Source organism: Bos indicus x Bos taurus, chromosome 4, assembly GCF_003369695.1.
Source record: "Bos indicus x Bos taurus breed Angus x Brahman F1 hybrid chromosome 4, Bos_hybrid_MaternalHap_v2.0, whole genome shotgun sequence".
NCBI lineage: Eukaryota > Metazoa > Chordata > Mammalia > Artiodactyla > Bovidae > Bos > Bos indicus x Bos taurus.
In genome coordinates, this window is record NC_040079.1 from 14,587,886 (window position 1) to 14,609,572 (window position 21,687).

At 42.8% G+C, this 21,687-nt stretch overlaps 2 protein-coding genes across 2 annotated transcripts; both read right to left on the reverse strand.

The window, feature by feature from the left end:
• Positions 1-251: 251 nt before the first annotated feature.
• LOC113891845 (olfactory receptor 9A4-like) lies at positions 252-1,196 on the reverse strand. The gene has a single exon (XM_027540322.1). It carries the CDS (start codon positions 1,194-1,196, stop codon positions 252-254), a length of 945 nt encoding a protein of 314 aa, XP_027396123.1.
• Positions 1,197-12,681: 11,485 nt separating this feature from the next.
• Positions 12,682-13,626, reverse strand: LOC113890877 (olfactory receptor 9A4-like). The gene has a single exon (XM_027538422.1). The coding sequence runs from the start codon at positions 13,624-13,626 to the stop codon at positions 12,682-12,684; it is 945 nt and encodes a 314-aa protein (XP_027394223.1).
• Between the last annotated feature and the right edge of the window lie 8,061 nt (positions 13,627-21,687).

Sequence of the window (21,687 nt, forward strand, 5' to 3'; positions counted from 1 at the left end):
CCTATTAAATTTATTTTGTACGGTGTATTTTAACTAGAATAATGTGTATAAATGAATGTATCCACTGTAACTACAATAATGTGTATAAATGAATATATCTACTGAAAAATAAGGAAGTGATTATTAAAAGCTAAAAGTTACATCATAGACCATAAACTACTTGATGATGAAAATGACTATTGCAGATTTGAATCAGAGCTCTCAGCTTACTCAGGCCCAAGATGATGAATCCATGGTGGTCCTGACAACAGCTAAGCCTTGAGGAGTCGATAGCAGCTTTTCATGGCATCTCGAAACACCTCTCTGAATTTGTCATTTCGGAGGGTGAAGATAAAGGGGTTCAGACATGGGGTTATGACTAAAACCATCAGTGATGCTACCCTGTTGTACTCAGCGGCCTGCGTTTGCTTGGGTTTCACATAGAGGAACAAACAGCTGCTGTAGCCGATCACGACACAGGTGAAGTGGGAGGCACATGTAGAGAAGGCTTTCCACTGGCCAGATCCTGAAGGGATCTTGAGGATGGTGGAGATGATGTAGGTGTAGGAGACAATTGTAGGGATCAAAGAACCAAAAAGTACAAAAACAGCCATTAAAAAAAGAATAAATTCTGTGAAAAGGCTATCATCACACGATAGCTTGAATAACTGTCCTCGGTCACAGTAAAAATGGTCTAGCACATTTGATTTGCAGAAAGTAAGATGAAACGTGGCATAGACTGGCCAGATTTGAAACAGGAAGCCAAACACCCAGGACACAATTACCACCCAGAGACAGGTGTGGCTGTTCATAATGATGGTGTACCGCAGAGGGTTACAGACAGCCACATGACGGTCCACAGCCATCACAGCAAGTAATATGAACTCCGAAGTTCCCAAAGACAGGTACAAATACAGTTGTACACAACAGGCAGTCAAGGATATTGCCTGCATCCCAGGAAGTAGCAGACCCCAGAGCATCAAAGGGACAGTCACAGTTGTGGTCAGCATCTCTAGGACAGAGAGGTGACCCAGGAAGAAATACATGGGGGTCTGCAGACGTTTATCAACACAGACAATCACAATAATGAGGATATTTCCCATCACTGTCACCAAGTAGAAGAAAAAGAAAGTGGCAAAAAGAATATTGTGCAGTTCTTTAGAGCCAGGGAAGCCAAGGAGATAAAATTCCGTGGTGCTAGAGTAATTTTTCAACATTTAGCTGGGTGCTTCTGCTCTTTTTGAAATCTGGAGGGGAAAGGAGAGACAACGGGCTGTTAATTTCAATGCACTAAAGACATTCACAGGTTGACAAGATATTATCTCTTGCTCTTTCAGGCTCCACAGAATGACCAGCTGGGTTCATATTTCACTATTCTCTGTACAAAGTTGATGTTAAATTTTTATAAACAACATGTGGGCTTCCCTGGTGGTTCAGTGGTAAAGAATATTCCTGCTATTGTGGGAGAAACAGGTTAGATAGTGGATCCAGGAATATGCCCTGGAGAAGAAAATGGCAACTCACTCCTGTATCTTGTCTGGGAAATACCACAGAGGAGTCTGGTGGGCTACAGTCCATGGGGTCACAAAGAGTTGGACACAACTTAGTGATCGAACAATAACAAATATATAATATATGAAGATAAGTGTGTATCTCCAGTAAGATAAGAAATAATCACCAATATCATTCAATGCATAAGAACAAACCAAGAATCACTCTTGTCTCTCAATTTCCTGGACATTTGGACTCCAACTCTGCCACCATCCCTGACCACCTTGTCTACTTCCCTGACCATGACATATTCATTTACAGCACGACCCCTTCATTCTGAGTGTCCTAATCTGTCTTCTTACATCCATGCCCTGAGATAACTGCTGCATCTCAATAGCTACAAGAAAGTATTCCTAGTCAATCTCACTGAGACATGGTTCCTTCTCCTTCCTTCCTCCCTCTGAATGCAGATTCATTTGCCTTATCTTCCCTTTAAAGATTTCAATTCAGTTACCTGTATCATTTCTGCCTCTTTGAAAGGATGACAGGCAGGGAGATGGGGTCAATATCCTAAGATAAGAGCTGTTTTGAGACAAACTATTGAGTCTTTTCCTGACTTCTGGGCAGCAGGCTTCCTGGAGGGAGCTCTCCACTTCTTCCTCATTCTTTTTTTTTTTTTAAACTTTACAATATTGTATTGGTTTTGCCAAATATCGAAATGAATCCGCCACAGGTATACATCCTGAACCCTCCTCCCTCCTCCCTCCCCATACCATCCCTTTGGGTCATCCCAGTGCACCAGCCCCAAGCATCCAGTATCGTGCATCGAACCTGGACTAGCGACTCATTTCATACATGATATTATACATGTTTCAATGCCATTCTGGAAAAAGGCCCTTTCTGCCTCTCATTTCAGTCAGCATGTCTCCTCCTAACAGGAAGAGCCTCAGCAGAACCTAGTGGTTTCCAGCTCAGACTGATGATTCCTCTTGTCACAAGGGGACTGCAGAATGTAGGGGAACAGGAAGCGTGAAGAGGCTGGGACTGTCTTTGCCAACTTCCATCACTCCCATCCCTACTGCATAATCTGGGACCAGAAACTAGAACGGAGCTATGATTTAATGGTAGCAACTGCTGGCCTTCTGGAGTTTCAGATTTCTAGCTCTAGGAAGAAGAGACATCCAAAGGTGTAGTACATCCCTATTTTGACCCATTATTATCTGAGTACTATAGGAAGTGTGGAAACGTCCCCGGAGAACATTGCTCATCTAAGTCCTCTATTGTCTCCTGAGTCCTACAAATAAGGAAAACTGTCAGAAAATATCAAAAAGGATAACCCTGAGCTCCACTGGAGAATTGAATAAGGTAAGGCCCTCACTGAGAGAAGGCAATTGCACCCCACTCCAGTACTTTCGCCTGGAAAATCCCATGGATAGAGGAGCCTGGTGGGCTACAGTCCACGGGGTCACTAAGAGTCAGACACGACTGAGCAACTTCACTTTCACTTTTTACTTACATGCATTGAAGAAGGAAATGGCAACCCACTCCAGTGTTCTTGCCTTGAGAATCACAGGGACGGGGGAGCCTGGTGGGCTGCCATCTATGGGGTCACACAGAGTCAGACACAACTGAAGTGACTTAGCAGCAGCAGCAGCAGCAGCAAGGCCCTCACCACCTGCAGCTGATTGCTCAAATATCTCAAATCCTGTGGCCCTTCCAGACTTTCTAAAGCTACACATGTGCCTCCTCACACTTTGTTCTCTCTTGAAGCTGTATTTACCTCTTATTAGCTCTCACCAGAAGCTGAAGTTGAAGTACCTCAAGGAATTTTTCTTCCTTGTTCACCGTTACACCTCCAGTGCCAAGAACAGAGCCTGACACTGTGTGAATAAGTACTCTTTTAATATTTATTCAGTAAATAAATCAGTGAATGAATCACAAACAGGTCAATGAATGAACAAAGAGTATCCATCCTGACCTGCTTTTCCTTCTGCTTACAGAAGAGGACACTCTTTCACTCTTTACAGAGGACTTGTCTGGTCAGTCTGTGGCCTCTCTTCCTGGGGATCCCCTACAGAATAGGAAGCATACACAAAAGAAATAGGGAGGGATGAGAGAGCAGGGTCTCAGGTAATGACAGAGAGCTGTGTCTGTCACCAGCACTCAGAACAGCAAAATGTGCTTTCTGCTCTGAAGGAAACACAGGTTCACCATGCAGCTCCCTTAATCCATCCTTCATGTTCCAGGGGTCTTTCCTCTACATGGTAGCAAAGCCCAGAACTTCCTATCCCAATCCTCTCCTGCTAGCTCCTTCACAGAGGGGACCCACTGGCAGACACTCACCTTCAGAGAAGGGGACTAGACTGTAAAGTTCTATGGCTCTGGGATCAGCCCTGGGTGTCCCCTCATGTGATGAGTGCTGAGCATGGTCTTCAGGCCTCAGAAAACTACTGCTCTCTCCACTCTCAGGGAAAGAGGGAACACCTCGCTCCAGCAAATTAGGGGAAACTAAAGTGATAAAAGTGCTGTGAGAGCCCACCATGGTTCTCTATGCCTCTCTCTCCATTTTTTCTTTGCCTCTTTGTCCCCTGGGAGACTGATTCACTGATTAACTAAATCTATTCAGTTCAGAGAATCCCTAGAGAAGTAGTAAAGAGAGTCTGAGAAACTTTTCCCTTTTCCTCTCGAGGCTAATCAAGTTTAGAACATGGAAAAGTTAGAAATGGGCAAACTTGAAATCTCAGAGGCAAGGAGTTTCTCAACACCCAGCTGGCCTCCCCTCAGACCCTAAGTCCTGGTTGTCATCAAAACAGTCAAAACATTGCCAGACCCTGCTCTTTTCTGTGTCTCCCTGATTCCATTCAGCCCTGCAGAGCCTAGTGACCCTAAAACAGAAGACACCTCAACTGGCTCTAAAACATATCAAAACCCAACAGCCACCAAATAGCCTCTGTCTAAAGTTTTCCTTCATCCCAATCCCTAGGAACCCCATCTTTTCCCGATGATCTCTGCATTCCACCTACCAGATACTCTCTGACCACAGTTATGGGAACCTGGGAAGAGGGAAAGATGAGGGAGAAACTGCCATGCACCCTAACCCCACAGCCTGTGAATGCCACAAACGCTTGCAGGCTTTCCACCCTGCATACATTCCAACTGTGCTGCTCATTCATATATTCCCTTAGGTGCCAAATGCTACCAGGGCACCTTCCCTACCTGCCAAAAGGGAGAGGTACAGGCAGAAGGAGCAATATACAGGGCTGACTCCCCCAAATATTAATAGTATATAAAAGTGAGGACAGCTGGATTGCTGAATAAAATAGCAAGATAACATTTTAAATATTTATAATTACCTTATTAAAACAACTCCATTTAAAACAACTCTTGGTAAGAAGATAAAGTTTTACAGAGGAATAGAAAACAAATTCCCTCTCACCAATGTACAATTCTCCTGACCATCTCATACATCTAAAGACTATGATTAATTTCTATTATGTCCATACAGAAATGTTCTATCATGTACTTGCATATCTCTGTAAATACCTTCACCTGTAACATGTACATTTGTACAGTAACAGCTTCTAAGTCATATTACATTTCTTAGCTGCTTTCCAATCAACTTCCAAAAAGTTGTATCAATTTATAATCTTGAAATGAGATTATATTCGGGTCGCCCAGACAGATTTCTACAGGAAGATGCAGGAAATTTTTATTCTCGTGTTCACCATATGACCTTCCCAGTAATCATACTAACATACAAGGAGACAGTAATTACATTATGAAGGGAAGAAACATCCCAGGGTTCCTCATCCCCATGGGAACTGTGATGACCGCTGTCCAAGACACTGCTATCTCAGCTACTGCGCCTCAGCCTCTGAGCTCCGAACGTGTCATCTCCTATCAAGACTGTTTGTAGTATGTGAAGCAAGGCTACTTGCACATGAGGAATGCTGAGGGAGGTAAGGTAGGTAGACGTTTCCTCTCAGAACGCTTACTGCAAAGCCAACTTGCCTGATTCAGAACATGGCTCATTGACCCTACATGTCCCTACAGTGATGTTTATGGCCACAGGAGCCCAACAGACACTTCAAAAGTAGGAAGGAATGTACACTAACAAAACCCATTTGGAAAAATTTTGTCAGTTTCTTAAAGCTAAGGATATAGCTACTATGACACGGCAATTCTGCTCCCAGAAATTTACCTAAGAAATGAAAAGATACATCTTCACAAAGATGTCTGTTCTCATGTTCCTAGCAGTTTAATTCCTTACATCAAGGGACACAAAACAAATAGCCCCAACAAAAGAATGGTAGTGTCAATCTTCATTATTCACATATTCTGTATTTGCACATTCATCTACTCACAAAAACTTATGTGTAGCTCCAAAATCAGTATTTCCAAGCAGTTTCCAAGGTCATTAATCAACATGGGCATGTATGCTTGTAGCAGAAAACTGGAGTCACCTGGAGTACATGTTCTCAACTGAGGTTGAAGAAGGCACAACCCTGCCTCTTGTTGCAACTTCTATACTGTAAATCAATGTCTTTTGTGCTGTCCAATTAGCAACATATTTTTGACATTTGTTTGCATTTCGTTGGTGATTTTGCTGCTTAAGCTATTGTTGCTTTTCAGTTACCAAGACGTGTCTGACTTTGCGACCCTATGAACTGCAGCACACCAGGCTTCCGTGTCCCTCACCATCTCCTGGAGTTTGCCCAAATTCATGTCCATTGACTGTGTGATGTCATACAACCATCTCATCTGCTGTCACCCTCTTCTCTTCAATCTTCAATCTCCCAGTATCAGGTGTTTTCCAAATAACTCAGCTGTTTGCATCAGGTGGCCAAAGTATTGGAGCTTCAACTTCAGCATCAGTACTTCCAAAGAGTATTCAGGGTTGATTTCCTTTAAGATTGTCCAATTTGATGACTCTTAAGCATAATGTTTTTGCAAACTGTGGAAAATTCTTAAAGATATGGGAATACCAGACCACCTTATCTGCCTCCTGAGAAATCTGTATGTAAGTCATGAAGCAACAGTTAGAATTGGACATGGAACAATGGACTGGTTCCAAAAAAGGAAAGAGGTATGTCAAAGCTGTATATTCTCACTCTGCTTATTTAACTTATATGTAGAGTACATCATACAAAATGCTGAACTGGATGAAGCACAAGCTGGAAGCAAGATGCAGGGAGAAATATCAAGAAACCTCAGATATGTAAATGAAACCACCCTTATGGCAGAAAGTGAAAAGGAACTAAAGGGCCTCTTGATGAAAGTGAAAGAGGAGAGTGAAAAAATTGGCTTAAAACTCAACACTCAAAAAATGAAGATCATGGCATCCAGTCCCATCACTTCTTGGCAAATAGATGGGAAAATAATGGAAACAGTGACAGACTTTATTATTCTGGACTCCGAAATCACTGCAGATGGTGACTACAGCCATGAAATTAAAAGATACTTGCTCCTTGGAAGAAAAGCTATAACAGACCTAGACAGCCTATTAAAAAGCAGAAACATTACTTTACCAACAAAGGTCCGTCTAGTCCAAATTATGGTTTTTCCAGTAGTCATGTATGGATGTGAGAGTTCAACCACAAAGAAAGCTGAGCACCAAAGAATTGATGCTTTTGAACTGTGCTGTTGGAGGAGACTCTTGAGAGTCCCTTGGACTACAAGGAGATCAAACAAGTCAATCCTAAAGAAAATCAGTCCTGAATGTTCATTGGAAGGACTGATGCTGAAGATGAAACTCCAGTACTTTGGCCACCTGAAACAAAGAACTGATTCATTGGAAAGGACCCTGAGGCTGGGAAAGATTGAAGGCGGGAGGAGAAGGGGATGACAGAGGATGAGATGGTTGGGTGGCATCACCAACTCAATGGACATGAGTTTGAGCAAGTTCTGGGAGTTGCTGATGGACAGGGAAGCTGGGTGTGCTGCAGTCCATGGGGTGGCAAAGACTTGGACATGACTGAGTGACTGAACTGAAGCATAATGCTGAAATGCTTATCTCCTGGTGCGAAGGGCAAGAAGGCTGTTATGTGCCTTATGGGGAAAATAAGTTTATATAAGTATTATACAAGCCTGATTATTTAAAATATGTGTTTGCTAAAATTCTTCAAGCATGAGTTACAAGCTGTTGGCTGTGTGTCAGTCTTCATGGATCAATAATACATATTAAGCAATATGTCATTCAATAGAATGAAGCAAATTAGCAGCAGCAGCAGCATTGAATAGAAACAAACATAAACCAAAGTTATATGCTGATTAGTTGACGAAAGGAAGACTTAATCAGTAAAAACAAATTTGGTTAACTGTCAATTACAAATTGGTGCTTGCCAAGGGTATTTGCCATCTGCTTCTGCAGAGATTGAACCCTGTGCTGCTGCAGCTGTTGACCTTCAACACCCCCTGAGGGAGTTCAGGGTGAGAGTGAGGCTCTCTATGCTCCAGGGAGTCTGGTGGAACAGGTCTTTTGTTGTTGTTCTTCAGTTGCTCAGTAGTGTCTGACTCTTTGTGACCCCATGGACTGCAGCCCACCAGGCTTCCCTGTCCTTCACTGTCTCCCACAGTTTGCTTAAACTCACATCCATTGAGTCAATTATGCCATCCAACCATCTCATCCTCTATCGTCCCCTTCTTCTCCTGCCTTCAATCTTTCCCAGCATCAGGGTCCTTTCCAATGAGTCAGCTCTCACATCAGATGACCAAAATATTGGAGCTTCAGCTTCAGCATCAGCCCTTCCAATGAATATTCAGGGTGGACTTCCTTTGTGATTGACTGGTCAAGAAATGCCTGGAGTAACAGAAAATTTCGGCCTTGGAGTACAAAATGAAGCAGGGCAAAGGCTAACAGCATTTTGCCAAGGGGACAAGTCTTTAGATACATATTTTCAGGAACCAATTTCAAGATCCCAATCCTTGCATCTCTTCATATTTAGGAAAGCACTAAATCCCTTCACAGTGACATCAGATCCTCATGACTAGCAAAAAAAAACCTTTTGTAAAGTAAGCATTTGATTGCATTAAACTGCCCCTTCACCAAAATCTTATTTAATGACCTTCCCCTACGGCCTCTTTGGAGCTGTTTCTCAGACCTATCTGAAGTGCTAACTCCCGGGCTTCAGTCCTCATTTTGCCCCAAACAAAACTCACTGACAACTCTCAAGTTGTGTATCTTTTTATTCAACATAGCCAAGAAACGAGGTATTGAGGCAAGGAACACGATTTTATTTGGAAAGCCAGTTGACCAAGAAGATGGCAGATTAATGTCTCAAAATAACCATTTTGAAGGGGTGTGGATGCCAGGTTCTTTTATACGACCGTGAGGAGGAGGACTTGAGGAAGTAAAGACAATTACCTTGCAAATATCTCCTGAAATGAACATCTACAGCATAGTTTCATTCCATCCTGATGTGCTTCTATGACTTTGTCAGTTCAGAGTTTGAAGGATTGAGAAAAGAAATAACTCCTGAAATCATCACGGAAACCACCGTATTGTAATTGGATGTAAGCTGTGTTCTGTGCCAGTTTTGTCCACATCCTGAAAAATCTGCTGTATATTAACAGTTTTAAGAAAGTATTTCTGGGAATCTCTGTTGGTCCACTGGTTAGGACTCAGAGCTTTCAATGCCAGGGTTTCCAGGTCAATCCACAGTTGGGGAACTAAGATCCTGCAAGCCCATGATGCATACAAAACAAAAGAAAGTTCGCCTTGTGAATCCCACCCAGACATGGTTACTTCTTTTCTTTGTATCCACTGGACACAGGCTTCATTTGGATTATATCCATTTTAAAGTTGTTACTTGTTTTATGTATCACTTCAGGGGTGCTGTTGAGAATCTGTGCCTATCAAGGACATTGTCAGAAGACAATTTAACACAGAGTATTGAACCATTCCCTTATTTCTGGGGAACTGGCTTCCTAGTGTGGATTATCCACTATCTTCAACTTTATTCTTGTGATAAAAGTCTTCCTCCATTTGTGCTTTTAGTGAATGTGTCTCCTCTAAGCACGAAGAGCCCAGCCAGCTCCAAGTTGATGACCTTAAGTTCTGACATTATATTTCTACTTGTGATCACATGCCATGAGAGATGAGAGGTCCCAACAAAGGAAGAGGATCAGGACTTTCATCCCTATGTCCCATCTATCCTACACAGTCTCCATCTGAGGATCACAAAACAAAAAAGCAGCGGAAATTTAGAGACAACATCCTCTATATTCGGAGGTCCCAAATCTCTAGTTGCAGCAAGGAGCCAGACCTTCAAATTAGATAATCTGTCCCTCAGACCAAACTGCCATCATCTCAGCTTCATAGAGAAATTTGTAAAATTTCCAAAGATGTATCTGTTTGTCTATGACTTTTCTATTTTGTCCAGAGCCATAGGGTAAGAAAACTGCTAGAAAATGCCAAACCAGAGGGTACGATATTCCTTAGTCGCCAGGCTCCTTGCTCACTAGATGCATACATTTGCTCAACTGACCCCTTTTAGTCTCATTGCTTGTATGACAATACATACAAAGTCTCATTCTCTAAACTCTCTAGGCTGTATTTCTATTTCTGTTGGCTTCCATCAATATCCCCAAATCATATCACATTTGTACTTATCATTTTAACATCAAAATTCCACATTAGAATTAAGTACCTTGAAGGCACGTTATTCAGTATTCTAGTATCACAACCAGTGACAAGAAGAGAGTCTGACAAAATGTGTACTCTATAAATATTATTCAGTGAATATATCAATTAGTAGATTAAAGAACAATACAATAGATAAAGAATATTCAACCTGACTATCTTTCCGTCCACTCACTCTTTTCTAAAGCATTGTCCACTCAACTTGTAATCTCTCTTGCCACAGATCCTTCACAAACTGAGAAGTGGTATAAAGAAGAGAGGAAGAGGGAGCAGGGTCGTGGGTCTCTCAGGCAGAGGGCTGTGCCTACACCCAGCACTGCACATCCGCACCCTGCTCTTTGCTATGCAGGGATGATCTGAAGTACAGCTGATCTACACTGCAGCTGCTTCACTTTACTCCTTGTTTGAGAAGCCAGCCCAGCTCAGGCTTCCCAAAGAGATGCTTTTCTATTCTCTCCTTCAAGAGGAGATCGCTTGGAAGGCATTCATTTCAAGAGATGGGGAAGCACTAAAAGGTCTTCTGCCCTTCAGGTATCAACTGCCAACCCTACATGGCTAATACAAGGCACTGCTTGGGAGACAGCCTGATTCTGTGTCTTCACTCATAATGAGGAATAACTAGCTAAGCGCAGAAACTTAAAGTACAGAAATAATGGTGCTAAGAGGAATCAGGTTGTCTCCCTGTCTCTCATTCTCTCTGCCACTTTCCTCCTCTTCCTTGTCTACCCACAAGGATAGTTATTCACTGAGGAAAAAATTTGCACAGGCTCAGGACACACTAGGGATATAGTCAAGGAAAAGCTGAAAAAACTTCCACTCTTCCCACCTGAGGCTAATCAAGTTGGAGACCATGGATGTTTTGTGCAGTGGGCAAAATTGAAAGCTCCCAGTCAGAAGCTTCTCAACACCCAGGCCACTTACTCCCTGGACCTTCCTTACCCACTACCACACATTCCCAGCTGTCAAAATCAGCCAACGCAGCTGCTATGTGCTTCTCCCTGACTACATGGAGCCCTACAGAGCCTAAGCCACCCTCAAGCTGTGAACTCACCAGTGGATTCAAGACACTTTCAAAAACCTAGTGGCCAAATGGACTTTCTGTCCAAATTCTCTCTTCATCTCCAGAGTTATAAGAAGCCCATCTCTCCCAGATGATCTCTGCCCTCTCTGGACACACACTCTCAGTCATCTTTATGGATCCGGGTCAGAGATTCAAAGAAAGGATCTGCCACCTACTCTACTGCCAGTGTGTTAATGCCATGGCCCATTCCCATCTCTCCAACATGCATGCATTCAGTGGGGTCATTCAGCCATATGTTTCCCTCTAGGTCTTCAAAGGCGATTGGGTTTTGGAGCCCTGCTCAAAAACCTCAGCTGCTTGGATTGAGGGATAAAGGTTTAAAAAATATTCAAAATTAATCCCAAAAGTGCTACATAAAAGTGAGAATGGCTGAGATGCTGAGGAAAATTGCAAAATCACGTCTGAAATATTTATTACATTTGCAAAAACAGTTCCCATTTTCCATAAAATGAGCACAAGTCACAGTTAAAAATCAAATGGAATGATGGAACATCAATGTCCCTCTCCCCATCTGCTTGAGTCTTCTGATCCATTTCCTAGAGCTAAATATTTTCACAAACTTCTAGCATAATAGATAGAGACTTATCTGTGTTAACACATTCAACCTTGGTGTTGGTAAGGCGTCAATTCCTCTTACAACCCCTGGTTGAGAAAATCTCCAGGAAGGCACTATCACTGTTGCACGTTGGGCCAGAAGCCTCAAGTTGGAGTTGGACTTGGCATCACTCTCGGAAATCATATGGGAAGCTGAGGCTTTGAGAAGACCAGGGAAACACAGGACAGTATAGGTGAAGGTGACCCAGCACCTAGATTCAAACATTTAGGTCAGCTGTCAGAGAAGGAATGATTCTTTTCTACACATTTCACTCAAATATCTCAGGGTTGTTTTAATAACCATGAACATCTTTAACTTTTTTAGTTGTTGAATTTGTTTTCTTATTTTATGTATTTGTTTTATTTTTATTTGTTATTATATTTTTGGCCATGCTGGGTCTTTTTGCTGCACACAGGCTTTTGCTAGTTGGGGTGAGGCAGGGCTACTCTCTAGTTGGGGCTCAGACTTCTTATTGTGATGGCTTCTCTTTTGCAGAGCATAGGCTTTAGGGTACACAGGCTTCAGTATTTGTGGTACACAAGCTTAGTTGCCCATGGCACGTTGGATCTTCTGGGCCAGGTATTGAAACCATTTCTCCTGCATTGACAGGTGGATTCTTTACCACTGGACCATCTGGTAAGTCCTATTAAATTTATTTTGCAAGGTGTATTTTTAACTAGAATAATGTGTACAAATGAATGTATCCACTGTAACTACAATAATGTGTATAAATGAATATATCTACTGAAAAATAAGGAAGTGATTATTAAAAGCTAAAAGTTACATCATAGACCATAAACTACTTGATGATGAAAATGACTATTGCAGATTTGAATCAGAGCTCTCAGCTTACTCAGGCCCAAGATGATGAATCCATGGTGGTCCTGACAACAGCTAAGCCTTGAGGAGTCGATAGCAGCTTTTCATGGCATCTCGAAACACCTCTCTGAATTTGTCATTTCGGAGGGTGAAGATAAAGGGGTTCAGACATGGGGTTATGACTAAAACCATCAGTGATGCTACCCTGTTGTACTCAGCAGCCTGCGTTTGCTTGGGTTTCACATAGAGGAACAAACAGCTGCTGTAGCCGATCACGACACAGGTGAAGTGGGAGGCACATGTAGAGAAGGCTTTCCACTGGCCAGATCCTGAAGGGATCTTGAGGATGGTGGAGATGATGTAGGTGTAGGAGACAATTGTAGGGATCAAAGAACCAAAAAGTACAAAAACAGCCATTAAAAAAAGAATAAATTCTGTGAAAAGGCTATCATCACACGATAGCTTGAATAGCTGTCCTCGGTCACAGTAAAAATGGTCTAGCACATTTGATTTGCAGAAAGTAAGATGAAACGTGGCATAGACTGGCCAGATTTGAAACAGGAAGCCAAACACCCAGGACACAATTACCAGCCAGAGACAGGTGTGGCTGTTCATAATGATGGTGTACCGCAGAGGGTTACAGATGGCCATGTAACGGTCCACAGCCATCACAGCAAGTAATATGAACTCCGACGTTCCCAAAGACAGGTACAAATACAGTTGTACACAACAGGCAGTCAAGGATATTGCCTGCATCCCAGGAAGTAGCAGACCCCAGAGCATCAAGGGGACAGTCACAGTTGTGGTCAGCATCTCTAGGACAGAGAGGTGACCCAGGAAGAAATACATGGGGGTCTGCAGACGTTTATCAACACAGACAATCACAATAATGAGGATATTTCCCATCACTGTCACCAAGTAGAAGAAAAAGAAAGTGGCAAAAAGAATATTGTGCAGTTCTTTAGAGCCAGGGAAGCCAAGGAGATAAAATTCCATGGTCCTAGAGTAATTTTTCAACATTTAGCTGGGTGCTTCTGCTCTTTTTGAAATCTGGAGGGAAAGGAGAGACAAAGGGCTGCTAATTTCAAAGCACTAAAGACATTCACTGGTTGACAAGATATTATTTCTTGCTCTTTCAGGCTCCACAGAATGACCAGCTGGGTTCATATTTCACTATTCTCTGTACAATGTCGATGTTAAATATTTTATAAACAACATGTGGGCTTCCCTGGTGGTTCAGGGGTAAAGAATATTCCTGCCATTGTGGGAGAAACAGGTTAGATACTGGATCAGGAAGATGCCCTGGAGAAGAAAATGGCAACTCACTCCTGTATCTTGTCTGGGAAATACCACAGAGGAGTCTGGTGGGCTACAGTCCATGGGGTCACAAAGAGTCAGACACAACTTAGTGACTGAACAATAACAAATATATAATATATGAAGATAAGTGTGTATCTCCAGTAAGATAAGAAATAATCACCAATATCATTCAATGCATAAGAACATACCAAACCAAGAATCACTTTTGTCTCTCAATTCACTGGACATTTGGACTCCAACTCTGCCACCATCCCTGACCACCTTGTCTACTTCCCTGACCACAACATACTCATTTACAGCACCACCCCTTCATTCTGAGTGTCCTAATCTGTCTTCTTACATCCATGCCCTGAGATAACTGCTGCATCTCAACAGCTACAAGAAAGTAGCTGAGATATGGTTCCTTCTCCTTCCTTCCTTTGAACGCAGATTCATTTGCCTTGTCTTCCCTTTAAGGATTTCAATTCCGTTACCTGTATCATTTCTGCCTCTTGGGAAGGATGACAGGCAGGGAGGTGGGGTCAATGTCCTAAGGTAAGAGCTGTTTTGAGACAAACTATTGAGTCTTTTCCTGACTTCTGGGCAGCAGGCTCCCTGGAGGGAGCTCTCCACTTCTTCCTCCTTATTCTTATGAAAAAAGGCCCTTTCTGCCTCTCATTTCAGTCAGCATGTCTCCTCCTAACAGGAAGAGCCTCAGCAGAACCTAGTGATTTCCAGCTCAGATTGATGACTCCTCTTGTCACAAGGGGACTGCAGAATGTAGGGGAACAGGAAGCGTGAAGAGGCTGGGACTGTCTTTGTGCCAACTTCCATCACTCCCATCCCTACTGCATAATCTGGGGCCAGAAACTAGAACGGAGCTGTGATTTAATGGTAGCTACTGCTGGCCTTCTGGAGTTTCAGATTTCTAGCTCTAGGAAGAAGAGACATCCAAAGGTGTAGTACATCCCTATTTTGACCCATTATTATCTGAGTACTATAGGAAGTGTGGAAACGTCACTGCAGAACATTGCTCATCTAAGTCCTCTATTGTCTCCTGAGTCCTACAAATAAGGGAAACTGTCAGAAAATATCAAAAAGGATAACCCTGAGCTCCACTGGAGAATTGAATAAGGTAAGGCCCTCACCTGGAGAAGGCAATGGCACACCACTCCAGTACTCTCGCCTGGAAAATCCCATGGATAGAGGAGCCTGGTGGGCTACAACCATGGGGTCACTAAGAGTCAGACACGACTGAGTGACTTCACTTTCACTTTTCACTTTCATGCATTGGAGAAGGAAATGGCAACCCACTCCAGTGTTCTTGCCTTGAGAATCCCAGGGACAGGGGAGCCTGGTGGGCTGCCATCTATGGGGTCGCACAGAGTCAGACACAACTGTAGCAACTTAGCAGCAGCAGCAGCAGCAAGGCCCTCACCACCTGCAGCTGATTGCTCAAATATCTCAAATCCTGTGGCCCTTCCAGACTTTCTAAAGCTACACATGTGCCTCCTCACACTTTGTTCTCTCTTGAAGCTGTATTTACCTCTTATTAGCTCTCACCAGAAGCTGAAGTTGAAGTACCTCAAGGAATTTTTCTTCCTAGTTCACCGTTACACCGCCAGTGCCAAGAACAGAGCCTGACACCGTGTGAACAAGTACTCTTTTAATATTTATTCAGTAAAAAATTAGTGAATGAATCACAAACAGGTCAGTTAATGATCAAAGAGTATCCATCCTGACCTGCTTTTCCTTCTGCTTACAGGATAAGACTCTCACTTTTTACAGAGGACTTGTCTGGCCAGTCTGTGGCCTCTCTTTCTGGGGATCCCCTACAGAATAGGAAGCATACACAAAAGAAATAAGGAGGGATGAGAGAGCAGGGTCTCAGGTAATGACAGAGAGCTGTGTCTGTCACCAGCACTCAGAACAGCAAAATGTGCTTTCTGCTCTGAAGGAAACACAGGTTCACCATGCAGTGCCCTTAATCCATCCTTCATGTTCCAGGGGTCTTTCTTCTACATGGTAGCAAAGCCCAGAACTTCCTATCCCAATCCTCTCCTGCTAGCTCCTTCACAGAGGGGACCCACTGGCAGACACTCACCTCCAGAGAAGGGGACTGGACTGTAAAGTTCTATGGCTCTGGGATCAGCCCTGAGTACCCCTGCTTGATGAGTGCTGGGCAAGGTCTGTGGGTCACAGCAAACTACTGCTCTCTCCACTCTCAGGGAAAGAGGGAACACCTCACTCCAGCAAATTAGGGGTGAGTCTAGTGATAAAAGTTCTGTGAGAGCCCAACCATGGCTTTCTGTGTCTCTCTCTCCTTTTTCCTTCACTTCTCTGTCCCCAGAGAGACTGATTCACTGATTAACTAAATCTGTCAAGTTCAGAAAATCCCTAGGGAATCAGTGAGACTAGAGTCAGAGAAACTTTTCCCTTTTCCTCTCGAGGCTAATCAAGTTTAGAACATGGAAAAGTTAGAAATGGGCCAACTTGAAATCTCGGAGGCAAGGAGTGTCTCAACACCCAGCTGGCCTCCCCTCAGACCCCAAGTCCTGCTTGTCATCAAAACAGTCAAAACATTGCCAGACCCTGCTCTCTTCTGTGTCTCCCTGATTCCATTCAGCCCTGCAGAGCCTAGTGACCCACAAACAGAAGACACCTCAACTGGCTCTAAAATATATCAAAACCCAACAGCCACCAAATAGCCTCTGTCAAAAGTTTTCCTTCATCCCAATCCCTAGGAATCCCATCTTTTCCCAAGGATCTCTTCACTCCACCTACCACATACTCTCTGTCCACAGTTATGGGAACCTGGGAAGAGGGAAACTTGAGGGAGAAACTGCCATGCACCCTAAGCCCACAGCCTGTGAATGCCACAGACCCTTCCAGGCTCTCCACCCTGCATACATTCCAACTGTGCTGGAATACATCCCTTAGGTGCCACATGCTACCAGGGTACTTCCCTGAGCTGCCTGAAGTGAGAGGTAAAGGCTGAAGAAGAAATATATAGGACTGACTCCCCCAAATATTAATAATATATAAAAGTGAGGACAGCTGGGATGCGGAGTAAGATAGCAAAATTACATTTATAGTATTTATATTTACCTTGTTGAAAACAACTTCCATTTAAAACAACTCTTGGTAAGAAAATAAAATTTTATAGAGGAATAAAAAACAAATTCCCCCTCACCAGTATACAATTCTCTTATTCATCTCATACACCTAAATACAATGATTAATTTCTATTATGTCCACACAAAATTTTCTGTAATACACATGCATATCTTTATATGGACTTTACTTGCTAGTTTAGTCAACATCATGCCTTGCTACTTTCTCTTTGTTATATATTTATGTGTGTGTTTGTTTGCATATGAAACCTTTCTATATTAGCACTCTCTCACATTTCAAGTGATTACTAAATAAATATTCACCTTGTGAAAATAACCACCATGTAATTATTCAACCTTGCTCAAGAACATCGCATGTTCTCCAGTTTTTTACCAGTATAATGATGCTACAATAAATACCTTCAGCTGTAACATGTACATTTGCACAGTAATAGCTTCCTAAATCATATTACGTAGCTTAGCTGATATCCAATCACCCTCCAAAAAGTTGTGTCTATCTATAATCTATTGAAATGAGATTCTACTGGGAACACCCTGACAGATTTCCACAGGAAGTTGCAGGAAGTTTTTATATCCGTGTTCACCATGTGAGTTCCCGGTAATGATACTAACATACAAGGAGTCAGTAATTACACCATGAAGGAAAGACACATTCCAGAGGTGCTCATCTCCATGAGAACTGTGCTGCCAGCTGCCCAGGCCACCACTGTCCCAGTTACTGCCTATTAGCCTCTGAGCTCCAGTCATCAGTTCCTATATTGACTGTTCATTGAATATGAAGTAAGGCCTCTGTCACATGAGGAAATCAGAGGTACGTAGATATTTTCTCCCAGAACCTCTATTGCACAGGCAGCTTCTCTAATTCGGGCCATGGTTCATTGAACCTAGAGGCCCCTCCAGTGTTGATTAAGGCCACAGGAGCCAAATGGACACTTCAGAAGTAGGAAGGAGTGTACACTAGCAAAACCCATTATGAAAAATTCGGTCAGTTTCTTATAGCTAAGGATATGCCTACCCCCTTGACATAGCAATTCTATTCAAAGGTATTTACCTAAGAACTGAAAACACTTCCTCACAAAGATCTGTTTTAATGTTCATAGTAGTTTAATTCATTACCTCAAGTGACACAAAACAAATAGAACCAACAAGAGGATGCTATAGTCAATCCTTGTTATTCACACATTCTATCTTAGGCATTCATCTACTCACAAAAACTTACGTATTGCTCCAAAATCAACATTTCCACACACATTCAAGGTCATTAATCAACATGGGCATGTATGCGCATAGTAGAAAATTGAAGTCACCTGGAGCACAGTTCTCAACTGAGGTTAAAGAAGGCAACAACCTTGCCTTCTTGTTGCAGCTCCTATACCATAAATAAATATATTTTGTGCTAATTAGCAACATGTTTTTGGCATTTCTTTGCATTTTGTTGGTGATTTTGCTGCTTAAGATGGCTCTCAAACATAATGCTGAAATGCTGATCTCCTGCTGCTAAGTGTAGGAACAATGTTAGGTGCCTAATGGGGAAAACAAGCTTGTGCTGTACTTAGTCACTCAGTCTTGTCTGACTCTTTGCAACCCCATGGATTGCAGCCCACCAGGCTCCTCTGTCTGTGAGGATTCTCCAGGTGAGAATACTGGAGTGGGTAGCCGTTCCCTCCTCCAGGGGATCTTCCCAACCCAGGGATTGAGCCCAGGTCTCCCACAATGCAGGCAGATTCTTTATCATCTGAGTCACCAGGGGGAAGCCCAAGAATACTAGGGTGGGTAGCCTATCCCTTTTCCAGGGGATCTTCCCGACCCAGGAATTGAACCAGGGTCTCCTGCACTGCAGGTGGATTCTTTACCAGCTGAGCTACCAGGGAAGCCTAGATAAGTATTAAACAAGCGTCATCATCTAAAATACCTGTTTGATAAACTTCTTTCAGGCTTGAGTTACAGTCTGTTGGCTGGGTGTCAATGTTAGTGAATCAGTAATACATATTAAGCAACATGTTATTCAGCAGAAACAAACATAAAACAATGTTATAAACTGATTTGCTGATTAAAGGAAAATTAAATCAGTAATTTGGTGAGCTGGCAAAGAATCAAACCTAGAATTTGTTAACAAGTCCAACATCAGTCTGCTCACCACAGGACAGACCAAGAAACCAAGAGACAACGTGTTGAGGAAAGGAATACTTTATTTGGAAAGCCGATTGACCAAGAAGATGGCAGACTAATATCTCAGACTAATATTTTGAGGGTTGTGGATGCCTGGTTATTTTATAGGACAGAGAGGAGGAGGAGTTGAGAAAGTAAAGACCATTATCTTGCAAATATCTCCCTGAAAGGAGGTGTCAGCATCATTTCATTCCCTCGCAAAGTGCTCCTATGACTTTGTCACTTTAGAAGGTGAAGGATTGAGGAAAGGAATAACTACTTACATCATTAGGGAAACAATAACTATTGAAACCATCAGCGAAATGACCATAATCAACTGTAAATTGTGTTCTGTGCCTGTTTTGTCCACATCCTGAAAAAACTGCTGTGTGTGAACAGATTTAAGAAAGTATCCCTGGGATTCCCTGTGGTCCACTGGTTAGGACTCTGAGTTTGCCCTGCTGAGAGTGATAACAGGAGGAAAGGGGGTAGGGCACACTTTTGAAAGAATGACATAGAATGACATAGCTTAAGGACACAATATAAACAGATTAGAATCAAATAGGCCCAAGATGGAAGACAAGACAACTTTGACTAGACCTTGAAAACAAACTATGGTTGTCTGTCATCATGTATGGATGTGAAAGTTGGACCATAAAGAAGGCTGAGCACTGAAGAATCCATGCTTTTGAACTGTGTGTGGTGTTAGAGAAGACTATTGAGAGTCCCTTGGACAACAAGGAGATCAAACCAGTCAATTCTAAAGGAAATCAGTCCTGAATACTCATGGGAAGGACTGATGCTGAACCTGAAGCTCCAACACTTTAGCCACCTGATGCGAAGAACTGACTCATTGGAAAAGAACCTGATGCTGGGGAAGATTGAAGGCAGGAGGAGAAGGGGACAACAGAGGATGAGATGGTTGGATGAAGTCACCAACTTGATGGACTTGATGAGTTTGAGAAAACTCCGGGAGTTGGTGATGGACAGGGAAGCCTGGTGTGCTGCAGTCCATGTGGTCATAAAGAGTTGGACATGACTGAGTGACTGAACTGAACTGATCCTTAATCAGAAAGCTATATGACACACCAGAGGTGCCGTGATGGTTTCAAGTCACCATCAAAAGACCAAAAAGGTGGCCCAACTCCTAGAACTCTCTACCCCTTCCTCAAAATAATTGGAATAATCCTCCCACTCATTAGCCTATGAAATTACAAAGTCCATAAAAGCTAACCATGCCACATTTCAAGGCAGCCAGACTTGCCCTCTGAGATGGTCCACACTCTGTGGAGTGTGCTTCTCTCTACTCTAAAGAAATTCACTTCTTACTTATCACTTTGTCTCTCACCGAATTCTTTCTGAGAGGAGACATCAAGAACCTGAACTCCAATAGGTCCTGAAACCAGGTACCAGGGTTTTGGCTGGGTTTGAATCCCAGCACATGAGTTCAAGACTCAATCTGAGGTAAATGGTTTCAGCCCTCTAGTATGGATTATCTACTTCTTCAAATTTTTTCTTGTGATTTAAAAAATATCTTCCATCTGTGCTTTCAGTGAATATATCTACTCTAAGCAGGGAGAACCTGGCCAGCTCCAAGCTGATGATCTCAAGCTCTGACATTATATTTCCTTTTGTGATCACCTGCCAAGAGGGAGGAGAGGACCCAAGGAATGAAGAGGCTCGGGAGTTTCATCCCTATGTCCCATCTGTCCAACACAGTCGCCATCTGAGGACCAGGACACACAAAAAGCAGCTGTAATTTAGAGGCAACATCCTCTATATTCTGAGGCCCCAAATCTCTAGCTGCAGCAAGGAGCCAGACCTTCAAATAGATAGTTTGTCCCTCGGACCAAACTGCCATCATCTTAGCTTCATAGAGCAACTTGTGAAGTCCCCAAAAACATATCTGCTTGTCTCTGATTTTTCTGGTTTGTTGCGAGCCCTAGAGCAAGGAAAATGTTAGAAGTTACCAAATCAGATGGTATTATGTTCCTTAATTGCCAGGCTCCTCGTTCACTAGATGCATATATTTGCTCAGTTGATCCCTTTAACACATCATCGCCTTTATAACAACACAAAGACAGCTCACTCTCTAAACTCTTTAGGATGTGTTTCTCTTTCTGTTGGCTTTCATCAACATCTCAAATCATATTACATTTGTACTTATCATTTTAGAATCAAAATCCCACATTTAAAATTATGCACTTTGAAGGCAACTTCTTTGGCATTCTAGTATCAAAACCAGTGATAAGAAGACAGTCTGACAAAATGTGTTCAGTTCACTTCAGTTCAGTCACTCAGTCGTGTCCGACTCTTTGCGACCCCATGAATCGCAGCACGCCAGGCCTCCTTGTCCATCACCAAGTCCTGGAGTTCACCCAGACTCACATCCAATCGAGTCAGTGATGCCATCCAGCGATCTCATCCTCTGTCATCCCCTTTTCCTCCTGCCCCCAATCCCTCCCAGCATCAGAGTCTTTTCCAATGAGTCAATTCTTCT

Coding starts and splice junctions, on each gene's coding strand:
- LOC113891845 (XM_027540322.1), bottom strand. CDS start 1,196: ATGTTGAAAAATTACTCTAGCACCACGGAATTTTATCTCCTTGGCTTC.
- LOC113890877 (XM_027538422.1), bottom strand. CDS start 13,626: ATGTTGAAAAATTACTCTAGGACCATGGAATTTTATCTCCTTGGCTTC.